General features: G+C 41.3%; 1 protein-coding gene across 3 annotated transcripts in view; it reads left to right on the top strand.

Annotated features, from left to right (window-relative positions):
• The window catches only part of zfpm2a (zinc finger protein, FOG family member 2a), an 825,184-nt gene that overhangs the window by 209,384 nt on the left and 593,848 nt on the right, over positions 1-21,952 (top strand). For all 3 annotated transcript variants that reach the window (XM_048529624.2, XM_059646028.1, XM_059646030.1), the window contains one exon: positions 16,681-16,770. In XM_048529624.2, coding sequence (XP_048385581.2) covers positions 16,681-16,770 — 90 coding nt within the window. The remainder of the gene's footprint in view (positions 1-16,680; positions 16,771-21,952) is intronic.

Here is a 21,952-nt window from a genome sequence, read left to right as displayed (position 1 = left end):
GGTTGGTGGGGAGTGTGGAACTAATGAGGGAATCGCGGAATGAACTGTCTCCAGGGAAAGCAGATAGGGGTGGGGAGGGAAATATCTTTTTGGTGGTGGGGTTTGGTTGTGGGTGACAGAAATGTCAGAGGATGATGTGTTGTATTCAGAGGTTGCTGGGGTGGTATGTGAGGACTAAGGGGCCTTAATCCTTATTGTTGTTCTGGGGGAACCGTTTGAAGGCAGATGCATGGGAAATGAGGGAGATGTGATTGAGAGCATCCTTAATAACAGGGGTCACCTAAATGAACCTTCTCAGAACTGCCTCTAGTGAAATAATATCTTTCCTTAAACTGGAGGACCAAACCAATTTTCAATACTCCAGATATGATCTCACTAGCACCTTCTACAATCGTTGTCCCTATTTTTATGCTCCAAGCTATTGAAATGAGGGCCAACATTCCATTGGCCTTCCTGATTTGCCTTCTGTCTGGGGAAGTGTCACTCAAGCCATAATGTTAATTCTGCTTTCACCCCACAGATGCTGCCAGATCTGCTGACCTTTTCCAGCAATCTCGGTTTTAGATTAAATTCCCTACAGTGTGGAAACAGGCCCTTCAGCCCAACAAGTCCACAGCGCCCCTTGAAGCATCCCACCCAGACCCATTCCCCTACAACCCACACACCCCTGAACACTACGGGCAATTTTATCATGGCCAATCCACCTAACCTGCGCATCTTTGGACTGTGGGAGGAAACCGGTGCACCTGGAGAAAACCCACGCAGACACGGGGAGAATGTGCAAACTCCACACAGTCACCCGAGGCAAGAATCAAACCCAGGTCCCTGGCGCTGTGAGGCTGCAGTGCTAACCACTGAGCCACTCTGCCGCCCCAATGAACTGTTCCCCTGTTCTTGTTGCCTTCCTGATTACCTGCTGCACACGTGCTAGCTTTCTATATTTCATGTATAAGTATCCCCAAGTCGCTTTTGCTGCAGGACTTTGCAGCTTTTCTCCATTTAACTAATACTCTGTTCTTTTGCATTCCCTTCCAAAATGAACAAATTCGCATTTTCCTACGTTATATTCCTTTGCCAATTTTTAGCCCACTTGCATAGCCTATCAATATCTCCCTGTTTATATTCTCTTGCAACCAGCCTTTCCAACTATTTCTATGTTGTCTCCAAATTTGGCTGAAGTACATTTGCTTCCTTCCTCCAAGTCATAAATACATATTCTAAACTATTGCTGTCCATTTGCTGCATCTCCAAGCTCTTTATTTGCGCTCACTCAATCAGTCTGAGTCTACCTGCATGCTCACAGCACCCCTTCCTTGCCTTCTTTGCACTTTGCGCCTCAGCTCGCCATACCAGGCTCGCACTACTTGTATTTTACCTTGCCATTCAGTGCAGATAGAAGGCAAGAACATTGTCATGGTCGTCAGCCATTCTCAGTCAGTGGTGGTGAGCTGCTTTCTTGAATTGCTGCAGTCTATGGCAGAAAGGTACACTGTCAATGCTGTTAGGAAGATAGTTTCCAGAACATTGATAATGAAGCAATGGTGATATGCTTCCAGATCAGGATAGTGACTGGCTTGCAGGGGAACTTGCAAGTCATGTTGTCCTATGTAACTGCTGCTCTTGAGCTTCTTTGCTGCATCTTCAATTTATTTGGAAAATACTTCTTCAAATCTCGAGAAGATGATTTCTTGTAAAAGTCAGTTGGCTTCCACATGACCAAAGTTTCTGGGAGATGTACAATAATGAGAGAGGGTGAACAAAACATGAATTGCCAGGGGGATGAAATTTCTCTGTGTGGTTATATTTTTCAAACTGAGTTTAGATAATAACATGTTGGATGTAGCGAATCTATTTTTCATACAGAATGCAGTTGAATTTCTTTTTGCTAGCTAAAATGGTTTACATAGAATATAGAACATTACAGCACAATACAGGCCCTTTGGCCCTCGATGTGGTGCCAACCTGTCATACCGATCTGAAGCCCATCTAACCTACACTATTCCATGTACATCCATATGCTTGTCCAATGATGACTTAAATGTACTTAAAGTTGGCGAATCTACTACCGTTACTTCTCTGAGTAAAGAAACTACCTCTGAATCTGTCCTATATCTTTCACCCCTCAATTTAAAGCTATGTCCCCTCATGCTCCATCACCATCCTAGGAAAAAGGCTCTCCCTATCCACCCTATCTAACCCTCTGATTATTTTATGTTTCAATTAAGTCACCTCTCAACCTTCTCCTCTTGAGCGAAAACAGCCTCAAGTCCCTCAGCCTTTCCTCGTAAGACCTTCCCTCTATACCAGGCAACATCCTAGTAAATCTCCTCTGCACCCTTTCCAAATCGTCGACATCCTTCTTATAATGCGGTCACCAGAACTGTACGCAATACTCCAAGTGCGGCCCGCACCAGTGTTTTGTATAGCTGCAGCATAACCTCTTGGTTCCTAAACTCAATCCCCCTATTAATAAAAGCTAAAACACTGTATGCCTTTTTAACAGCCCTGTCAACCTGGGTGGCAACTTTCAAGAATCTGCGTACATGGACACCGAGATCTCTCTGCTCATCTACGCTGCCAAGAATCTTACCATTAGCCCAGTACTTTGCCTTCCGGTTACTCCTACCAAAGTACATCACCTCACACTTATCAGCATTAAACTCCATTTGCCATCTCTCAGCCCAGCTCTGCAGCTTACCTATGTCTCTCTGCAACCTACAGCATTCTTGGTCACTATCCACAACTCCACTGACCTTAGTGTCATCTGCAAATTTACTAACCCACCCTTCTACGCCCTCATCCAGGTCATTTATAAAAATGACAAACAGCAGTGGACCCAACACTGACCCTTGTGGTACACCACTAGTAACTGGTCTCCAGGATGAACATTTCCCATCAACTACCACCCTCTGTCTTCTTTCTGCCATCCAATTTCCGATCCAAACTGCTATATCTCCCACAATCCCATTCCTCTGCAATTTGCACAATAGCCTACTGTGGGGAACCTTATCAAACGCCTTGCTGAAATCCATATCCACCACATCAACCGGTTTACTCTCATCTATCTGCCTGGTCACCTTCTCAAAGAACTCAATAAGGTTTGTAAGGCACGACCTACCCTTCACAAAACCATGCTGACTATCCCTAATCAATTTATTCTTTTCCAGATGATTATAAATCCTATCTCTTATAACCTTTTCCAACACTTTACCAACAACTGAAGTAAGGCTCACTGGTCTATAATTACCAGGGTTGTCTCTACTTCCCTTCTTGAACAGGGGAACCACATTTGCTATCCTACAGTCGTCTGGCACTATTCCTGTAGACATTGATGAGTTAAAGATCAATGCCAAAGGCTCAGCAATCTCCTCCCTGGCCTCTCAGAGGATCCTAGGATAAATCCCATCCGGCCCAGGGGACTTATCTATCTTCACGCTCTGTAGGATTTCTAATACCTCTTCCTTGTGAACCTCAATCCCATCTAGTCCAGTAGCCTGTATCTCAGTATTCTTCTCGACAACATTGTCGTTTTCTAGAGTGAATACTGTCGAAAAATATTCATTTAGTGCTTCCCCTATCCCCTCTGACTCCAAACACAACTTCCCACTACTATCCTTGATTGGCCCTAATCTTACTTTGGTCATTATTTTTTTCCTTAAATACCTGTGGGAAGCCTTAGGGTTTACCCTGATCCTATCCGCCAACAACTTCTCATGTCTCCTCCTGGCTCTTCTGAGCTCTCTCTTTAGGTCTTTCCTAGCTACCTCGTAGCCCTCAAGTGCCCTAACTGAGCCTTCACTTCTCATCCTAACATAAATCTTCTTCTTCCTCTTGACCAGAAATTCCACTTCCTTGGTAAACCACGGCTCTGGCGCTCTACCGCTTCCTCCCTGCCTGACAGGTACATACTTATCTAGGACACACAGGAGCTTTTCCTTGAATAGGCTTCACATTTCTAATGTGCCCATCCCCTGCAGTTTCCTTCCCCATCCTATGCTCCCTAAATCTTGACTAATCTCATCGTAATTGCCTTTCCCCCAGCTATAACTCTTGCCCAGTGGTATACACCTCTCCCTTTCCATCACTAAAGTAAACATAACAGAATTGTGATCGCTATCACCAAAGTGCTCACCTACTTCCAAATCTAACACCTGGCCGGGCTCATTACCCAGTACCAAATCTAATGTGGCTTTGTCCCTTGTTGGCCTATCTACATCCTGTGTCAGGAAGCCCTCCTGCACACACTGGACAAAAACTGACCCACCTATAGTACTTGAACGATAGTGGAAAGTTGAAGTCCCCCATGACAACTACCCTGTCTCTCTCACCTATATCGAGAATCATCTTTGCTATCCTTAGTTTAAACCTTTGGATAACTGAAAGGTTTGACTAACCATGAGTTGGCTCTTTGGGCCTTCCAAGTTGAAAACAGAGAGAAAAGCCTAGATGCAGAGCTCCAGAGTTAAAGAATATGGGAACTGGGAGAGCTGTGATCAAACGTGGCTATGTTTAATACGCTTGCGACACCTGTGTTGGAATGGGAGTTTACAACCACTGGTTGGTTGCTGGAGATTTGATGGAGTTTCTGGAGCTAAGCAGTGGGCACAAGAAATTTCAACCCTTACATGAATCTTGAAATTGTACTTTGACCAAGTGGCTGCTAATCAAATTTCTGATATGTATCTTGAGATTTTGGGAATGCAAATTAAATGTATGCAGATGGAACTTTGAGTTAAGAAGTTCAGTGTAACTGCATATGATATTTTCTAATCAACCTGCTCAGATATATTATTACACTCCGCTGGAAGAGGTGGGACTTGAACGCACATCTCCTGTTCTTGATGCATGAACATTGTCACAAGACTCCCTAACTGTTCAGTTTTACATCATTGTGTTCATCAATATCTTTAGGTAGTTTGCAATAAACTGCAGTTATTAGTACTCTCAGTCTTTTGATTGGTAAACACAAAATTATTTTGTTTCAGAATAGTGAATCTTGTGTCTTCATTCTCTTAATAAATACCTGGTTAACTACCTCTATCAAGATTACATTGCTTAGTACTTTATCGCAACTGTCGCTGACTAAAAATCCTGGAACCCCTTGTCTACTTAGCACCATGTGTGCCTGCACAAGACAGAGCAGCATTTCAATGCCATCTTTTCGAGGGCCGTTAGGATGTGCAAAAATTGCAGAGTTGCCTTCATTCTGTGGATTTTTTTTTAAAGTGCTTGATGCACACTTATAATACTGATATTTCTTGGCTTAAGGTTCCAGTTAAGGGTTATTTCTCAGCCTGGAGGAATGTGTAGACTTTCGCACGCATCAGTGTTGAGAACCTTCTTTTCCTGTTATAGATTAATGACTTCGGTCTACAGGGCACAAATTTGAAGTGTGCAGCCGAAATGAAACTCGGATGCATTGTAACTATAAGAAGGATTGTTTTGGAATCATCGAATCATGGAATCCCTACAGTGCAGGAAGAGGCTATTTGGCCCATTGAGTTGGCACTGACCCTTTGAATGAGGAGCATCCTGCCCTGACCTTACCCCGTAACTCCGCATTTACCGTGGCTAATCCATCTAGTCAGCCAACTGAGTGAACTGACCCTCCTCATGATGTCTATTCCTGAAACTAGCTTTTATTTCCACTTGTCTGTGTTGTGAAACGCGGCAAATCCATTAGCAACATTCCTAGATAAAAACCAAAAGGACTGTGGATGCTGAAAATCAGGAATGAAAACTTTCCAAATATTGACTGGGAACACTATCGTTCAAGTACTATAGGTGGGTCAGTTGTTGTCCAGTGTGTGCAGGAGGGTTTCCTGACACAGGATGTAGAAAGGCCAACAAGGGACAAAGCCACATTAGATTTGGCACTGGGTAATGAGCCCGGCCAGGTGTTAGATTTGCTGGAAAAGCTCAGCAGATCTGGCAGCATCTGTGAAGAAGAAATCAGAGATAACGTTCTGGGTCCAGTGACCCTTTCTCAGAACTGATGGTAGCTGGGAAAATGTTGGTTTGTATGCAGGTATTTCCCTCATATAAACCCGCATTTTCCAAGCTGCTATCAGTTCTGAGGAAGGGTCACCGAAGCGTTATCTCTGAGATTTTTCTTCACAAATGCTGACAGACTTGTTGAGCTTTTTCAGCAACTTCTGTTTCTTTAGCAACTTTCCTGTATCATATGTGGAATTGATCGTGTGTAATTGTAAAAAGTTGCAGTCTAATTTAATATTTAATAACTTTGAGTATGATTACATTCTCTTATTTTTACTACAATGCCATTATGCCATTAAAAAATTGATAGTGAAAATAAGTAAATTAAAAAATAAATAAATTCTCACTTATTTCCTACTAAAGCTGAAATCCAAAAGTAACCCCAAAACTCTAATCATGTATGTATTTCTAAATAACGCACCTTTCTGAGATGGTACAGGGGGCTAGGGTGATGGTACATCGTACAAATAGCAGCAGACGGCCATTCTTCTCTTCCTGACGAAAAAGTGGTGGAAGTAGAGTTCTTAATTTTTTTTAGGGCAGAGGTAGAGTCTTGCTAAGCAAGAGGTGAAAAGTTATTAGGGGTGGGTAGGAATGTTGATTTCAGGCTAATATCAGAACAGCCAAAATCTTATTGAATAGCAGAACAGGCTTGCGGGACTGAAAGGCCTATTCCTGCATATGTTTCACATCTGCTCCTTGATCCTGTTCCAATGAATAGGAGAAGGTGGAAGTGGAAAAAGTAAAATCACGGTTGACAACTGATACCTGAAGGGGAATGAATGAATGAGAACAATGATTGTTTTCTGAGTGCTGTGTTCAGTCTGGAACACTAAAGTATTGAATGGAATGATAAAGATGAACTTAATTGGAAATGTGTAGAAAAGACTGAGGACGAGCTGACTCAGGAAAACAGTGATTTACTTGTTGCTGTTTCAATTTAGCACATATCTCTTCTGGATGCAAATTTTTCATCTTGTTCCATTACCATGTCATTTTGCCTTGCACCATCAGACTATTTGTCAGTTCATTTCATTGCTCTGTCTTTCATCCTGACATCGACATTCTCTTTTGTTTTTCCTTTCCCTTCTTTTTTCTTTGACTGTACTTGGTTTAAACCTATTACAATTTTAATTTCTCAAAATTCTGATCAAGTTAAATGACCTGAAATTCATTATTGGCATGCCTTTCTCTCAGTCACTCAAGCATCTTTAGAACTTTTTGGTACTATTTTTGACTTGGTAGAAAATCTCCAAAAATTGACTAGCAGCGAAAAATTTTAAGTAAGTTCCAATTCTTTACTAAACACATGAAATTCCTGCATTGGATAAGATGTGTGGTTTTTTTTTAACGTATATTTTGATGTCTACATCAACAGGGTCACCAAGCTGAGAAGTGGAACCCAGAATCCATTGTGCCTAAACTTGGGGTTCAGACTTATCCAAAATCAGATTATTTCCAGTATATGCTTGATTTTTTTTATTCAAGACTCAGATAATACATACTGACAATCAAATAAGGTTGTTGCAGATGTTTCTTCCTTTCCCAAACCCTGCTTTCCTGATTTGAATCTATCGACGCTTTTGAATTGAAGTTGGAGGCAGTATTTACTGACAGGTAAATTTCCTGACAGGAGCTTTTTCAGACCACGCAACAGGTTTGAACGACAATAATTGATGCTTTGGCAAGAGTTTCTGCTGAGCTCGAGGACAATTATGGGCACAACTGACGCCAGCAATCCTGTTTAGGCCATCATTTCATCAGGACCATCAATAAATATAACTTTCATGGGGCTTTCCCTTGACTGCTGTCTACTTGGGTTTCACCAACAATATTGTGTTGGAGTAGAGTAACTGCAATACACTTTGACATTATGTCCTAACATTTCAGTAATTCATTTAACTAGCTTGGGGATTATGATGCATGATTATCTAAACTTGGCTAAGGTAACATAGAAAGGGCATTGTGAGCGATGTGTAGAGCAGGGGTTGTTTTCATCAAGCTCTCATGCTCTGGAGCATCATTGTGACTCAAATATGGCAGAAATAGCTGACTGGTGCAAGATTAAAAACAAGGAGACGGCTGCCAGAATAGCAAGATTTTAAATGATGTGTTCCACTGTATACGGTTACCCACCAACTGCACACTAATTGAGTGATACCCCTTGTGTTTCACGTATAACTCCCCAATGAAGCCATTATCTTTCCCATTAATTACAAGGGCTGTAATTAAAGACTCCAATTGTACTAATTGTGTATGAGTTGTCTTTTTTCTTGATATTGAATCCAAGTTGTGTACAAAGTGGAAATGATTGAGGAACATTTTCTTGCATTGGTTTTGGCTGTGGACCGATGCCTTAAACACGTGTGATATTGCTGTAGTTTAACCTTATGCTGGAAAAAATCTCACTGATCTGCAACATTGGCTATATTTAATAGGATATTCATTTACAATTGAAGCTTTTGCTTTCCCGAGCCATCTTTTAAAGTTGTCCCTCCCGAGTGTGTTCAGAACCAAACCAGTGATGCATTTGTATAAAGGGGAATGATTCTATTTTAACAGATGTCTGCTTCTACAAGTTTCATGAGATTAATTCCAGTCACAAAAACCTGGTTTAATGAGGAGAGATTTAGAAGTTTATGCCTGCTCTCACTAGAGTTTCAAAAAAGAGAGATCTAATTGAGGTATATTAGATGCGCAGGGGGATTGACAAAGTAACCATAGGATGTGGGACAATCTGGTAGCAGAGTTAAAACAGGAATTACTTCCCTCAAAGTACTGTGCATCTGTGGTATTCACTACCACATTGCGGTGCATGTCAGGACACTGAATAAATTTGAGAAGATAGAGGTTTAATTAGAGTCAGATTAAAGAATTATTGACATGTAGGAAAGTGTAATTGAGGTTGAGATGAGATCAGTCATGATCATATTAAATGACAGAGCAGGCTTGAGGAGCAGAAGTGCCTGTTCCTGCTCCTAATTCTTACGTTTGTAAGTTCTGTATCAGTTAGCTGTTTGATGGTCTACTCCAGACTGCTAGGGATTTCACAGTTGATGATTTGAGTGAGGCTGCCCATAAGACACAGTATCAAAGTAGCTCAGTTCATTTCATATCTCAGGCTAAATAAAAACCAAAAGAACTGCAGATGCTGTAAATCAGAGCCTGATACCTCAGGCTAATGTTCTGGATAGAAAACAAAGAGCTGCGATAGCTAAAGATCTAAAACACAAAAACAGAAATCATAGAATCATAGAAATCGTACAGTGTGAAACAGGCAATTCAGCCCACTGTCCTCCCTTTCCTTGTAATCCCAGATTAACTGTGGCTAATCTACCTGGCCTGCACATCCCTGAACACTATGTGACAATTTAGCATGGCCAATCCACTAAGCCGCGCATCTTTGGACTGGAGAAACTCCAGTAACTTTAGTCATTCTATGGTTCTTTGATTCCATGAACAAAGATCTAGGTGTGGTCTCACCATACAATTGTAGCAAGACTCCTCTGTTTCTCTACTTGAACCTTCTCGCCGTGTAGGGCAACAACCAATTGCTGTCTTCACCACTTACTGTACCTGCAGACTTACTTTCAGTGATTGGTATACAAAAACAGCCAGGTCTCCTCACACCTCTCACCTGCCTTCCTGTTTTTGCTACCAAAGTGGATAACATCACATTCATACACTATGAACAGTGGTGTCTGACGTTTGAAGTCACTATAGTTCTAGCCCTTAGTTAAGTCCAGAATTCACAGACTAGCTTCACTATACAGGATTTTTTGGACTGAATTTCTCTGGATTAGTGTCGTGTTTCGGTTCCAATGTAACTGTTTAAACCTTCTGAACTTGGACGATTAAAAAACTGACCATTTACTTAAGGCCAATTAGGCAGCATTCATTTTGCACCAGCCTGTTTTTATTAGTTCTGTCATCCAACTCACTTAAAGAGCTGTAATTAATGTTTGAGCTTTTAGAACTTTAGAGAAAGATAATTAGAGAGGATCAGACGATGGTGTTGCTGTCGAGGGGGTGTAGCCGAGGTTTACCATGCTGATTTCAGGGATGGTGGGGCTGATGTATGAGGAAAGATGAATTAGGTTGGGATTGGTTTTGCTAGAGTTCAGATGAATAAGGAGAAATCTCATGCAGACTTATAAAATTCTAACAGGACTGGACAGAGTAGATGCAGGGAGGATGTTCCTGATGGTGGGTGTGTCCAGAACCAGGGGTCACAGTATGAGGATTCAGGGTTGACGATTTAGGACAGAGATGAGAAGACATTTTTTCACCCAAAGAGTGGTGAGCCTGTGGAATCCATTACCACAGGAAGTAGTGATGTCAAAATATTGAATGTATTCAAGAGGCGATTAGATGTAGCACTTGGGGCAAATGGGATCAAATGTCATGGGGAGAAAACAGGACTAAGCTGTTAAATTGGATGATTAACCATAATTGTGAAGAATGGTGGAGTAGGCTCAAAGGGCTAAATGACCTCCTCCTGCTCCTGTCTTCTATTTTTCTATGGAAGGCATGCAAATGTTCTTTATAGTGAAAGGTGGAAATTATTTTTTCTGAATTGTGTGGTTTTTATGCGAATAGTTTTGTCTGAATTACAATTGGGAGCACATTATTTTCATTTGATTGGGTATTTTTTCTGGGCAAGGTTTTCACACTTTCTCTTTGAGAGCTATTTGTACTTTTCTCATACCTTTGGTGTGATCTCTGATCTGGTATTGAGCTCCAATGGCTGCATATTCTATATAGTCCTCCTTCTCTTTAAGTTAATTTCTCTTAAGAAAATAATCATTGAAGTATTAGAAGGAGTATCCACAAATATAGAAGAGTCCACCTTCACAGGTTACGCCGCTCAAAACAGAATGCAAACAGTGCCAGAATTCATTTGTAGGAGATTCAAGTGGTGTACAGCCTTGTGACTTTAGCTGGTGAAATTAAACACTTAAGTTTGACTGCAGAGCTACGTTTTAAAACCCATTGTCAGATTTTCTCAGCTGAGCTAAGAACATGGGACTATTTTTTTCATTATCCATGTATGTTTCATTTTAAAATTCTATGGGTACAGAAAATGTAACATAAATATATTTCTTATTTTGAGCTGTCTGGCGTTACACTTAAGTGGGTATCCTTTAGAATTATCAATTTACAGTGTCATGACTTAGAAGAGCTATGAATCATGGACTTAAATCAACAGCTGTAGATAGAGATCATTGGAACTGCAGTATCCATTTCCCAGTGTCAATTTCCAGTCACTTATGTATGTTCCAACTCAGGCATTTGGTGATCTGTGTATTCAGAATGATTTAGCAGTATAACTATCAGTGAAAAACAAGATTAAAATGTACAGGATGAAAACATGAGAAATTCAAACAAGGGCCAAAGTAATTTCTGAAACCTGCATTCTTGGTACAGATCTACAACTGTAAAACCACCTTTTGAGAACATCGGATGCTGTGACCCATAATTTCCAGGAAAATTTTGATGCAACTGCTTCATTTTTGCAAGTGCTTGTTTGGAATAAATTTGCACATTACTGATTTAGGCTGAAATGTTAGTATGTACAAAATTCCTTGATGATGTGTGTCACTTCCGAGAAACATCTGCTGAAAGCCTCTGCAGAATATTTATCTAGTTCTGCCAGCACGCCCGCCTCCACAAAGAAGACTAGCTCATATGAGCTGGATAGATTTATTCAAGAAAATTAGATGAGAAATAGCACTGCCAAATGCTACCTTATATTGGCACACCTAGGATAGAAGTTTAGTAGCAATTTTAGCTTTTTTTGGACATTTCTTACTGAGATGCATACTATACTGAAACAAGGTGTTGACAGTTTCAGTGTAATCGTTTATTTTCAAATCCCTGCCCTGGTGTTCAGTGAGATTAAACAGCAGGTAATAATGGACAGTAATGATGGAAAAGTTAATAGAAGCATCCCAAGCAAGTAGCTCTGAGATTGAAGTTGTAAGGCAGAAATTAGTAGCTTGTTTGCTTTGATTTGTTTCAAAGATGCTGCATCCATTTCACATCCTTTCATAGGCAAATGCTCGGGAGATTTGGGGATAAGACCCTGTTGACAAGAAAATTGATGCAAATTTCAGCATATTTAAACTATTTAAGTAGTGAGCAGTTTTCTTGAAGTAGAATAATCATCCTGGATTATTAGAAAAGGAAATGTGGAAGTTGCAGAGTTCTAGGAAAGTGGAGAAGAATAAATTTGGTAAGTGCAGGCAAATCAAATTAAAGTTTATGGATGGAAATTATTTACAGACAATGGTTCAGAATAAAGTTCATTGTAACTAGGAAAAATATGAACTAATAAGTGGCAGCACAGATTTGTTAAAAATAAATCAATATTTAACTTTATTAAGTTCCCTGATGAAGTGACAGGAGGAGTTGGTAAATGTTTGATTTTTTCATATAGATACTGACTTAATGTTGTTTGAGCTTTCAAAAGGTGTTTAATAAATTTCATATAATTGGAGGATTAAAAGGACAGTGGCAATGTTAGCATGGAATTGGTCAAAGAACAGAAATCAGATAGGAGAAGTAAATGGTTATTTTCCATAGTTAGAGGGAACAGGCAGTGATGGACTTCAGATGTCATTATCAGGATCATTTCTCTTTTTGATGTGCTATTGCAAAACACATACAAGACCCTTAACTTTATCAATGGAAATGCTTATAAATGTAAGTACAAAAGCAGGGGAATTGTGCTGAATCCAACCTGTGGAGTATTTTTAATATCTCCAGTGGGTATCAGCCATCTCGATTGCTCTTGAGAAGGCGGTGACAAGTTGTCTTCTTGAATTTCTGCAACCTATGTAGTGCAAAGATATTGAGTGTCATAGTGATTCGCAGCAGAGAAAAGGACTCTGCAGGATATTGAATCCACTGTTTTTGAGGTACTTATTCACCTACGTACCTTTATTTTGTTTGGTTCAGGTTCTAATTGTCTTCTAATGTGGCAGAAGTTGAGCATAGATAGCAAGAAGTCAAAACTGTAGTTAATCCATAATTAGTTCCTTTTGTTCAACGGATCAAATATTTACAGAAGGAGGAAAGAAAAATTTGAAAAGTTAACTTTAACTGGTGAGAGAGTTAGTCATTATAGTTTGCAGAATCCATTACAGTGTAATGTTGTAGTTAATTTCTAATTGTTTTGCATATATCTATTTATAATTTTAGATACAAAAACAGATGTTGCTGGAAAAGCTCAGCAAGTCTGGCAGCATCTGTGAAGAGAAATCAGAGTTAACCTTTTGTGTCCAGTGACCCTTCCTCAGAACATAAGTTTAGATTATAGGACAATGAAAGGTTTGAAATTGATTTATTTACACAGTAAAAACAAACGCCAATTGGTAAATGCAAGTGTTTAGCCTAATTTTTGGATAGATGTGATAGTTGCGATAGTTGCAGCAACCTCTGGTACATCAATAGTGCATATTATTAGCAGAAATGGGAGAATTGTGGTTATGTTTCCAGAAGCCTGAACTAACGATCCAGAAACACACAGTAGAATGAATTAATTGAAGAAATATGGAAAGTTAAAGCTCATATCAGGAATCGCAATCATGAAGCTACTGGATTATTCTTAAAAACCCTATCCGGTCAATTCACCTTAAAATAGGAATCTTCTATCTTAACCCAGTCAGGCCTATAATGTGTTTTTAGGCTCACAACAATATAGTTGCCTCTTAACAGCACTATGAAATTCCATTACATTACAACAGAAACAACTATCATTGATCCAAAGGGCAGTCTGTAAGAAATATTCTTTTAAGAAATATTCACATTCCATGAATTTAAAAAAAAACCTCAATGAAGCCCTGAAAATGTGTGTACAACCATTTGTGGTCCACTCACTTTTTATCAGAACTTTTGCTGCTTTTGATGGTAGGATGCAAAGCGCTGCTAGAACTGGAAATGAGTGCTATACTCTCACCTGCTGCGAAATAGAAGAACTTAAACAATTTTTTTTTGGAGATTGTGTTTTAGATTCCTTACAGTGTGAAAACAGTCCCTTTGGCCTAACAAGTCCACACTGCCCCTTGGAGCATCCCACCTAGACCCACCCCCTATAACTCACACACCCCAGAACACTATGGGCAATTTAGCATTGGCTGATCCACCTAGTCTGCACAACTTTGGACTGTGGGAGGAAACCGGAGGAAACCCATGCAGACACGAGGAGAATGTGCAAACTCTGTTCAGACAATTACCCGAGGCTGGAATTGAACCCGGGTCCCTGGTGCTTTGAGGCTGCAGTGTTAACCACCGGGCCACCCATGAATTTTCGTGGAATCAATATGTTAAGTGAATCAGCTCTACTGAAAGAACTGTAATAGCTTTAATAAACTGTTGTTACACAGATTTTTAGCGCGGAAATGCACTCAATAAGCAACAAACCATTTAAAATCAGGAACTTGTAAAATCATGCTCATAAACTCACATCCAAACACTTAAGTATTTCTAAGAGTGACCCTTCAGTGTAATGATCTTTATAATTAATCTCTGCTCTTGCAGGTGAATAAATTTTACTTTGCTTGAAGAGTATTAAATGGTATGTATTGATGGTGTGCATACCTCATGTTTTCATTTGTAACAGAGGACAGGGCACTGGACCAACTATTAATGGGAATTTATGTTCAGTACCAGCTTATACTCTAGAGCCTGGAAGCCACTACAAGCAGCAAGACTGCCGCTAGTGCAATTAAACTACTATGAACTAACAAGTTATCCCACATTTATTATCTGTTTCCAAATACCGTAAAAATGATGAGAGTCAAATTGCATCTGTATGTTAAATCTTTGAATTTACACTTTGGGCATTGGACCCATTTTGTCATTATAATAGCTTGCTAAGGACATGAGATTCCATCTTCCAAAGATCGTGCGTGACACGCGCAACGAGTTGTTAGCCCTCACAAAGAATCAGTGTCATTGCCCAAGCTGAAAGGTGAACTACTGTGTATTTGACCTTCTGAGTTTCTTGGACCATATTCATATTAAATTCAGTAGCATGACAAATATGTCTATAAGATATAGAAGCAGAATTAGGCTTTTCAGCCTATTGAGCTTGCTGTACCATTCAATCATGGCTGGTAGGTTTTTCAACTTCATTCTCCTGCCTTCTCCCCACCAACGTTGATTTTCCCTCACCAATCAAGAACCCTTCCAGCTCTGTTCTAAACACCTTCAAAGACCTGGCCTCCGCAGCCTTCTGCTGAAATGAGTTCATCAGGTAACCACACTCCAGCTTAAGAAATTCCTTCTCATCTCAATTCTAAAAGGTTGTGCCTTCATTTAGAAGCTGTACCCCTGGATCCTAAACATTCCCACTAGTAGAAACATCTCCTCCACGTCCGTGGTATCCAGACTTCTCAGTATTCCGTATTTTAAACTCTATCGAACACAGATCCTACGTACTCAACTGCTCCTCAAATGACAAGACCTCCATGACCAGATTCTGTAAATTCTTGTCAACCTCCTCTGATTCCCTCCAATGCCAGCATATCCTTCCTTACATATGGGACCCAACTGCTCACGATATTCCAAATACAGTCAGCAGCACATACAGCATCAATGGTACATCTCTTTTCTTGTGTTCTAACCTGCTTGAAATGAATATCAACATTGCATTTTCTTCCTAATTGCTAATTATGCATGCTAACCTTCAGAAAATCCTGAACTAGAACTCCCAAGTCCCTTTGTGCTTCAAATTTGTGAATTCTTTCCCCATTTAGTCAGTAATATACACCTCTATTTTTCTGACTAAGTTGTATAACATTGTATTCCTTATGCTACTTCTTTGCCCACTCTCCTAGCCTATGCAAGTCTTTCTGCAGCACCCATGCCTCCTCAATACTACCTGTCCCTGTTCCTACATCTGTTTGTGTCAGCTGTAAACTTTGCAATGATGATCTCAGTTCCTTCATTCAGATCGTTAATGTATAATGTGATTAGTTCCAGCATGAACCCCTCAGAACTCAATTCGTCACTGGTTGCTATCCTGAAAAAGACCCCTTTGTGCCTACTCTCTGCCTTCTTTCAGTCGACCAATCATGTATCCATTCCAGTGCCTTGCCCTTAACACTGTATTGTCTTATTCTGGAATGGCACCAGAGGAGAACTCTGCAGCAAAGCAACTAACACTGCAATGGAGTGTGGCAGTGGCTGACAAGCACTACTGATGTACCAGAGGTTGCTGCAACTATCGCAACTATCACATCTATCCAAAAATTAGGCTAAAAGCTTGCATTTACCAATTGACATTTGTTTTTACTGTATAAATAAATCAATTTCGAACCTTTCATTGTCCTACTGTCTAAACTTATGTTCTGAGGAAGGGTCACCAGACACGGATGCTGATGGGAATCAGGAAGACATTAACTGGAGGATAGTGAAGATAGGAAACCTTGCAACCTTTATAAAGTACTTGGATGAAGACTTAAAGTTTCATTAGATTAAAGTCTCTAGTCCTAGTTCTGGAAAGTAGGACTTGCAGAGATCTAAAACAGTGTTGCCATTGCAAACTCAATGGGCCAAAAGGCCTCTTCTATTATACAATTCTTTAGTTCAATAGTATTTAATTCTTTTCTTCTGGAGGGGAAGTTTTCGCTATGAACTTACAGCTGTTGACTTTGAACATTGTATTTTGTTTTTTAGGTGATGAAAATGGCATTAGAGAAACAGCTCAGTCAGATGGAGAAAAGCCAGGCCGTTCCAATTTAGAGCTTGAAGACTGGAATGGACCAGGTATTACTTCAACATTCCACCATCAGATTTTATTTATGTTTGCCTGCTATTCTGAATAATACTTGGGATGATCAAATTACCTGTTGTGGCTGATCATTAACATTTGTGTCCTAAGCCCAGGGACAAAAAAAATTGTATAGAATTTGCTTTTGAATCATTGCAATAATATGTAGCAGACATAGGAGGTCACATAACATGCGATGTTTTGTACTTTAAGTGCTATTGTAAGAATAGAAGTGCCCTCATTTGAGGAGAAGAAATGTGTTTTTGCCAGTATGACTACCAAAAGGATAAAAATAGATGTCTGACTCTGAGCAAGCCTACAAAGGCACTCTGTACACAAAGAAAATCCATCTTTTTTCTTTAAACTTCATCTAACGGTTTCAATACAATTTTTAAAGTCTGCATCAATTTTGATCCTAATGGTTGAGGCCCCATCAAGAAAGAAGCCAAACTGGAGCTGCTCAAAATTATCATTCAGCAAATATGCAAGCAAATTTGCACACATCAGAGGACCTTAGAAAGTTTATGGGGATCGGGGAAAGTGCTCCGAGGATTGTGCCCTCAGGGCTTTGCGGTTACCTATTCCTGAACTGTAGTGATTGTAATGGGGTCAGCCAGGTGGACGTCATAGAAAATGAGTTTCCTGTTTGCAGCTGTTAATCTGGTCCAATGAGGGAGCCCTCGCTGACTGATATAAATGGGAGTGTCAGAGGTTCTGTTCACTCTGGGAGCTGGCTCTTAGGAAGCTAGATCAGTGTTAAGGACTTTCCATATATAAATTAGGGGTGACTTGGTGATGGTATACTGGCCTCATTAGAGTTATTTCAGTAGCAATGAGAGCGGGATACAGTCCTGGAGACATTCAGTTGCAGATTTTGTCTTTGAGTTGGAGTCTGGCGTCATGCTGTTTATTCAGGAAGCTTGACTCATTTGATCCTGCCATCAAAGACTGGGTCCAGTATGCAGAAAGAATGTACTTTTTTTCCCAGGCAAACGACTTTACAGCAGATGAAGAGCAATGAGTAATTCTGCTGACTGCTTGTGCGCCTGCATATTTTTCATTGGGATCCTAACTTTCCCAGAGCACCAGAAAGTAAAACCTTTCGAAAGTTGATGGATTTGTTAAGGAATGGTTTGACTCCAAGCCTCCTCTAATTCTGAGGTGCTATATGTTTTACCTGGAAAATCAATAACCGGAGGAATATATGTCGGGATTTCTCATGAGGTTAATTTGACTTGCAGAGGCATGTGACTTTGATATAACTCTTAATGAGATGTTGAGAGACTACTGTGTGGGATTAATGAAGTAACTATGCAAAGTACCTCCTAGCTAGAGTGTAACTGGACATCCAACAGACACTACAACTGGCATTATCATTGAAAAATATGGTAAGAGGAGCATATGACTTGCAGGATATTCTGATGCAAGTGGATACCCTTGCCAGTTTCACTGAGCTTGGGAAACACCACTTGAGGGAAGGTAATTGCAAGTTGGAACACTGTCCGGCAGGCCAATTAGGTAATGCAGATACATTGAACCACTTCCCATTGACAGATCCACCGGCAGTATTGCCACTGGAAGAGTCTGTATTATTTATAAACTTCCTGGGCACACTTACGATCACAGATGATGATATCAGACTTTGGACGTAGAAAGATCCTGTCCTGGCAAAACTGAAACAGCTGGTGATGATAGGAAAACCAATGGACTGTCACAACCAGAGCTGAAACCTTTTTGGACCAGATGAGACCAGATCAGAGGAGGACGTATTATTATGGGGAGTAAGAGTGATTAACCCAAGCAAAAGATCACTGTCAGATAGTGCTGAACTCCATTAGAGTCATCTAAAATGAAGATGTTGGTGAGAAGGTGTGTCAGGTGGCCAGAATTGGATGCAGACATAGCTGCATTGGTGGGACAGTGCCAGGGTACTAATACGGACAAAAATTTCCACCAGCAGCTCCTCCGCATTCAAGGGAATGGCTTGGGAAACCCTGGACATGGTTAAATGTTGATTATTCAGGTCCTTTCATGGGATCAATGTCCTTAGTGATTGTGAACACCTACTCTATGCCTGGATGTACTTAGAACTCATTCGTCAAATGCTGGGATGATGATAGAATACCTACCCACATCATTTGTAAAACCTTTGGACTCCTACAAGTGTTGAAGACAGGTAACAAGATAAGATTTACTAGCAGGGAATTTGAGTATATCCTAAAGTTGAATGGTATGCATCATATAAGGATAATTCCACACCATCATTCATCTAATGGTCTGGCAGAAAGAGAAGGCCAAACTTTGAAGGCAGGCTTAAAGCAACCGCTTGATTATAGGATTACCCCCCTTGCAAACTACAGGGATAGCTCTAGCTCAGTTACTGATGGAGAGGAGAGTCAGCAACAGGTTAAATCTGATCTTGCTGGACCTTGGGGGTTGTGGAGGGTGAAACGGCATCAGGAATACCAATCCCAGACACACTACCCTATTAAGCGAGAGAGACAATTTACTTCATGGGACAAAGCTTGGTGTAGAAACCACAAGAATGGCCCTCCATGGGGAAGAGGCATGGTTGAAGCAAGATTAAGTTCAGTGATGTATAAAGTTCAGCCGGGGCAACAGCCCTGAACAAGCACGTGCATCATGTGAAAGCTGTAATTTCATAAACAATGCAGGAGCAAAATAAGCCTACCTGCTTGACTGCCTTTCCAACTGTTCCAGAGCCCATGAGCTCTCCCTCTTCATTAAGCATTGAAGATATCTCAGAATTTGAGATTGTCAAAACAGATGTTGCCACCTCAATGCCTTTGCCACCTGAAGAGGAGAATGAATTTCTTCTGGGATGCTGCAGACTCAAAAAGCGAGCTGATTTGTGTTACTGTTTGCCTGTATCAGAGGCAGAATTGGAGGAACCTGACCTGGCACTAAGATGCCCCAGGAGAAGCTACAAAAAAAGTGTACAGGCCTATTTCTTCGGACTCATTGGTGAGTGATGTTGATTGTGATAAGGTCAGCCATGTGTACATCATAGCATATGAGCTCCATGTTTGTTCTATTAATCAGTTTCAATCAAGTAGCCCAGGCTTTCTGATGTAAACAGGAGTGGTAGAGGTTCTGCTCATTCTTACAGCTACCTCTGTGGAAGCTGGATCTGTGTCAAGGACTTTCAACATACAAATAAAGGGTGACTTCATGACGAGATGCTGGCCTTTGTGGAATTATTTCATGAACCATTGCTGGACACTTTAAAAATAGTGGTGTAAGTCGCCTGTCTCAGAGGTGATGTTGGGCTTTCACTCCATGTTGCAACCAAACAACATTTTGGTTCATAGATTACAAATGTAATCAGTAAAATAAAATTTTACACACTCCACCCTTCACCCTGGATGTTCAATCTCCAATACTATCACCCAAAGTAGATTCTAGTATTAATTTTTGTCAAGTGGGGCCAGTGTGACACCAAGCCCTGAAGGTCAGGCCACAAGGCGTCTCAACTGAGAGACTCCATTCCCCCGTTTCAATCCTTCTTCCATTATTAGCTCCCTTCCGAGGTCAAACAGACAGCTTTGTTATAAAGATCTTGGCTGAGCATATGGCTGTCCAATGAACCGCCACCACCAAAATTATAGAAAGAATTCTGTTAGAATTCTTGAGCAATGTTCTGGGTCTGTTGAGAATAAAAACAATAAGCACGAATTGTTAGAGATACACAACTTTACAATAGGAGGTTGGATAAAGTATGTCTAAAATAAAATTGCATATACCTTGACAACAAAGTGTGAAGCTGGATGAACACAGCAGGCCAAGCAGCATCTCAGGAGCACAAAAGCTGATGTTTCGGGCCTACACCCTTCATCAGAGAGGGGGATGAGAAGAGGGTTCTGAAATAAATAGGGAGAGAGGGAGAGGCGGACCGAAGATGGATAGAGGAGAAGATAGGTGGAGAGGGGAGCATAGGTGGGGAGGTGGGAAGGGGATAAGTTAGTCCGGGGAGGACAGACAGGTCAAGGAGGTGGGATGAGGTTAGTAGGTGGGAAATGGAGGTGCAGCTTGAGGTGAGAGGAGGGGATAGGTGAGAGGAAGACCAGGTTAGGGAGGCGGGGATGAGCTGGGCTGGTTTTGGGATGCAGTGGGGGGAGGGGACGAGCTGGGCTGGTTTTGGGATGTAGTGGGGGAAGGGGAGATTTTGAAACTTGTGAAATCCACATTGATACCATTGGGCTGCAGGGTTCCCAAGCGGAATATAAGTTGCTGTTCCTGCAACCTTCGGGTGGCATCATTGTGGTACTGCAGGAGGCCCAGGATGGACATGTCGTCTAAGGAATGGGAGAGGGAGTTGAAATGGTTCGCGGTTGGGAGGTGCAGTTGTTTGTTGCGAACCGAGCAGAGGTATTCTGCAAAGCAGACCCCAAGCCTCCGCTTGGTTTCCCCAATGTAGAGGAAGCCACAACGGGGGTACAGTGGATACAGTATACCACATTGGCAGATGTGCAGGTGAACATCTGCTTAATATGGAAGGTCATTTTGGGACCTGGGATGGGGGTGAAGGAGAAGGTGTGGGGGCAAGTGTAGCACTTCCTGCGGTTGCAGGGGAAGGTGCCGGGTGTGGTGGGGTTGGAGGGGAGTGTGGAGCGGACAAGGGAGTCATGGAAAAAGTGGTTTCTCCGGAAGCCAGGCAAGGGTGGGGATGGAAAAATGTCTTGGGTGGTGGGGTCAGATTGTAGTGTAAAACCAGCCCAGCTTGTCCCCTCCCCCCACTGCTTCCCCAAACCAGCCCAACTCGTCCCCGCCTCTCTAACCTGTTCTTTCTCTCATCTATCCCCTCCTCTTACCTCAAGCTGCACCTCCATTTCCCACCTACTAGCCTGATCCTGCCTCCTTGACCTGTCCATCCTCCCTGGACTGACCTATCCCCTCCCCATCTCCCCACCTATACTCTCCTCTCCCTATCTTCTCCTCTATCCATCTTTGGTCTGCCTCTCCCTCTCTCCCTATTTATTTCAGGACCCTCTCTCCATCCCCCTCTCTGATGAATGGTCTAGGCCCGAAACGTCAGCTTTTGTGCTCCTGAGATGCTGCTTGGCCTGCTGTGTTCATCCAGCTTCACACTTTGTTATCCTGGATTCTCCAACATCTGCAGTTCCCATCATCTCTGTTCAAAATACCATGACCTTGATT

This window comes from Stegostoma tigrinum, chromosome 5, assembly GCF_030684315.1.
Source record: "Stegostoma tigrinum isolate sSteTig4 chromosome 5, sSteTig4.hap1, whole genome shotgun sequence".
Classification (NCBI taxonomy): Eukaryota; Metazoa; Chordata; class Chondrichthyes; order Orectolobiformes; family Stegostomatidae; genus Stegostoma; species Stegostoma tigrinum.
The sequence above is the reverse complement of the archived record's forward strand: the minus strand, read 5'-3'. Positions and strand labels throughout refer to the sequence as shown.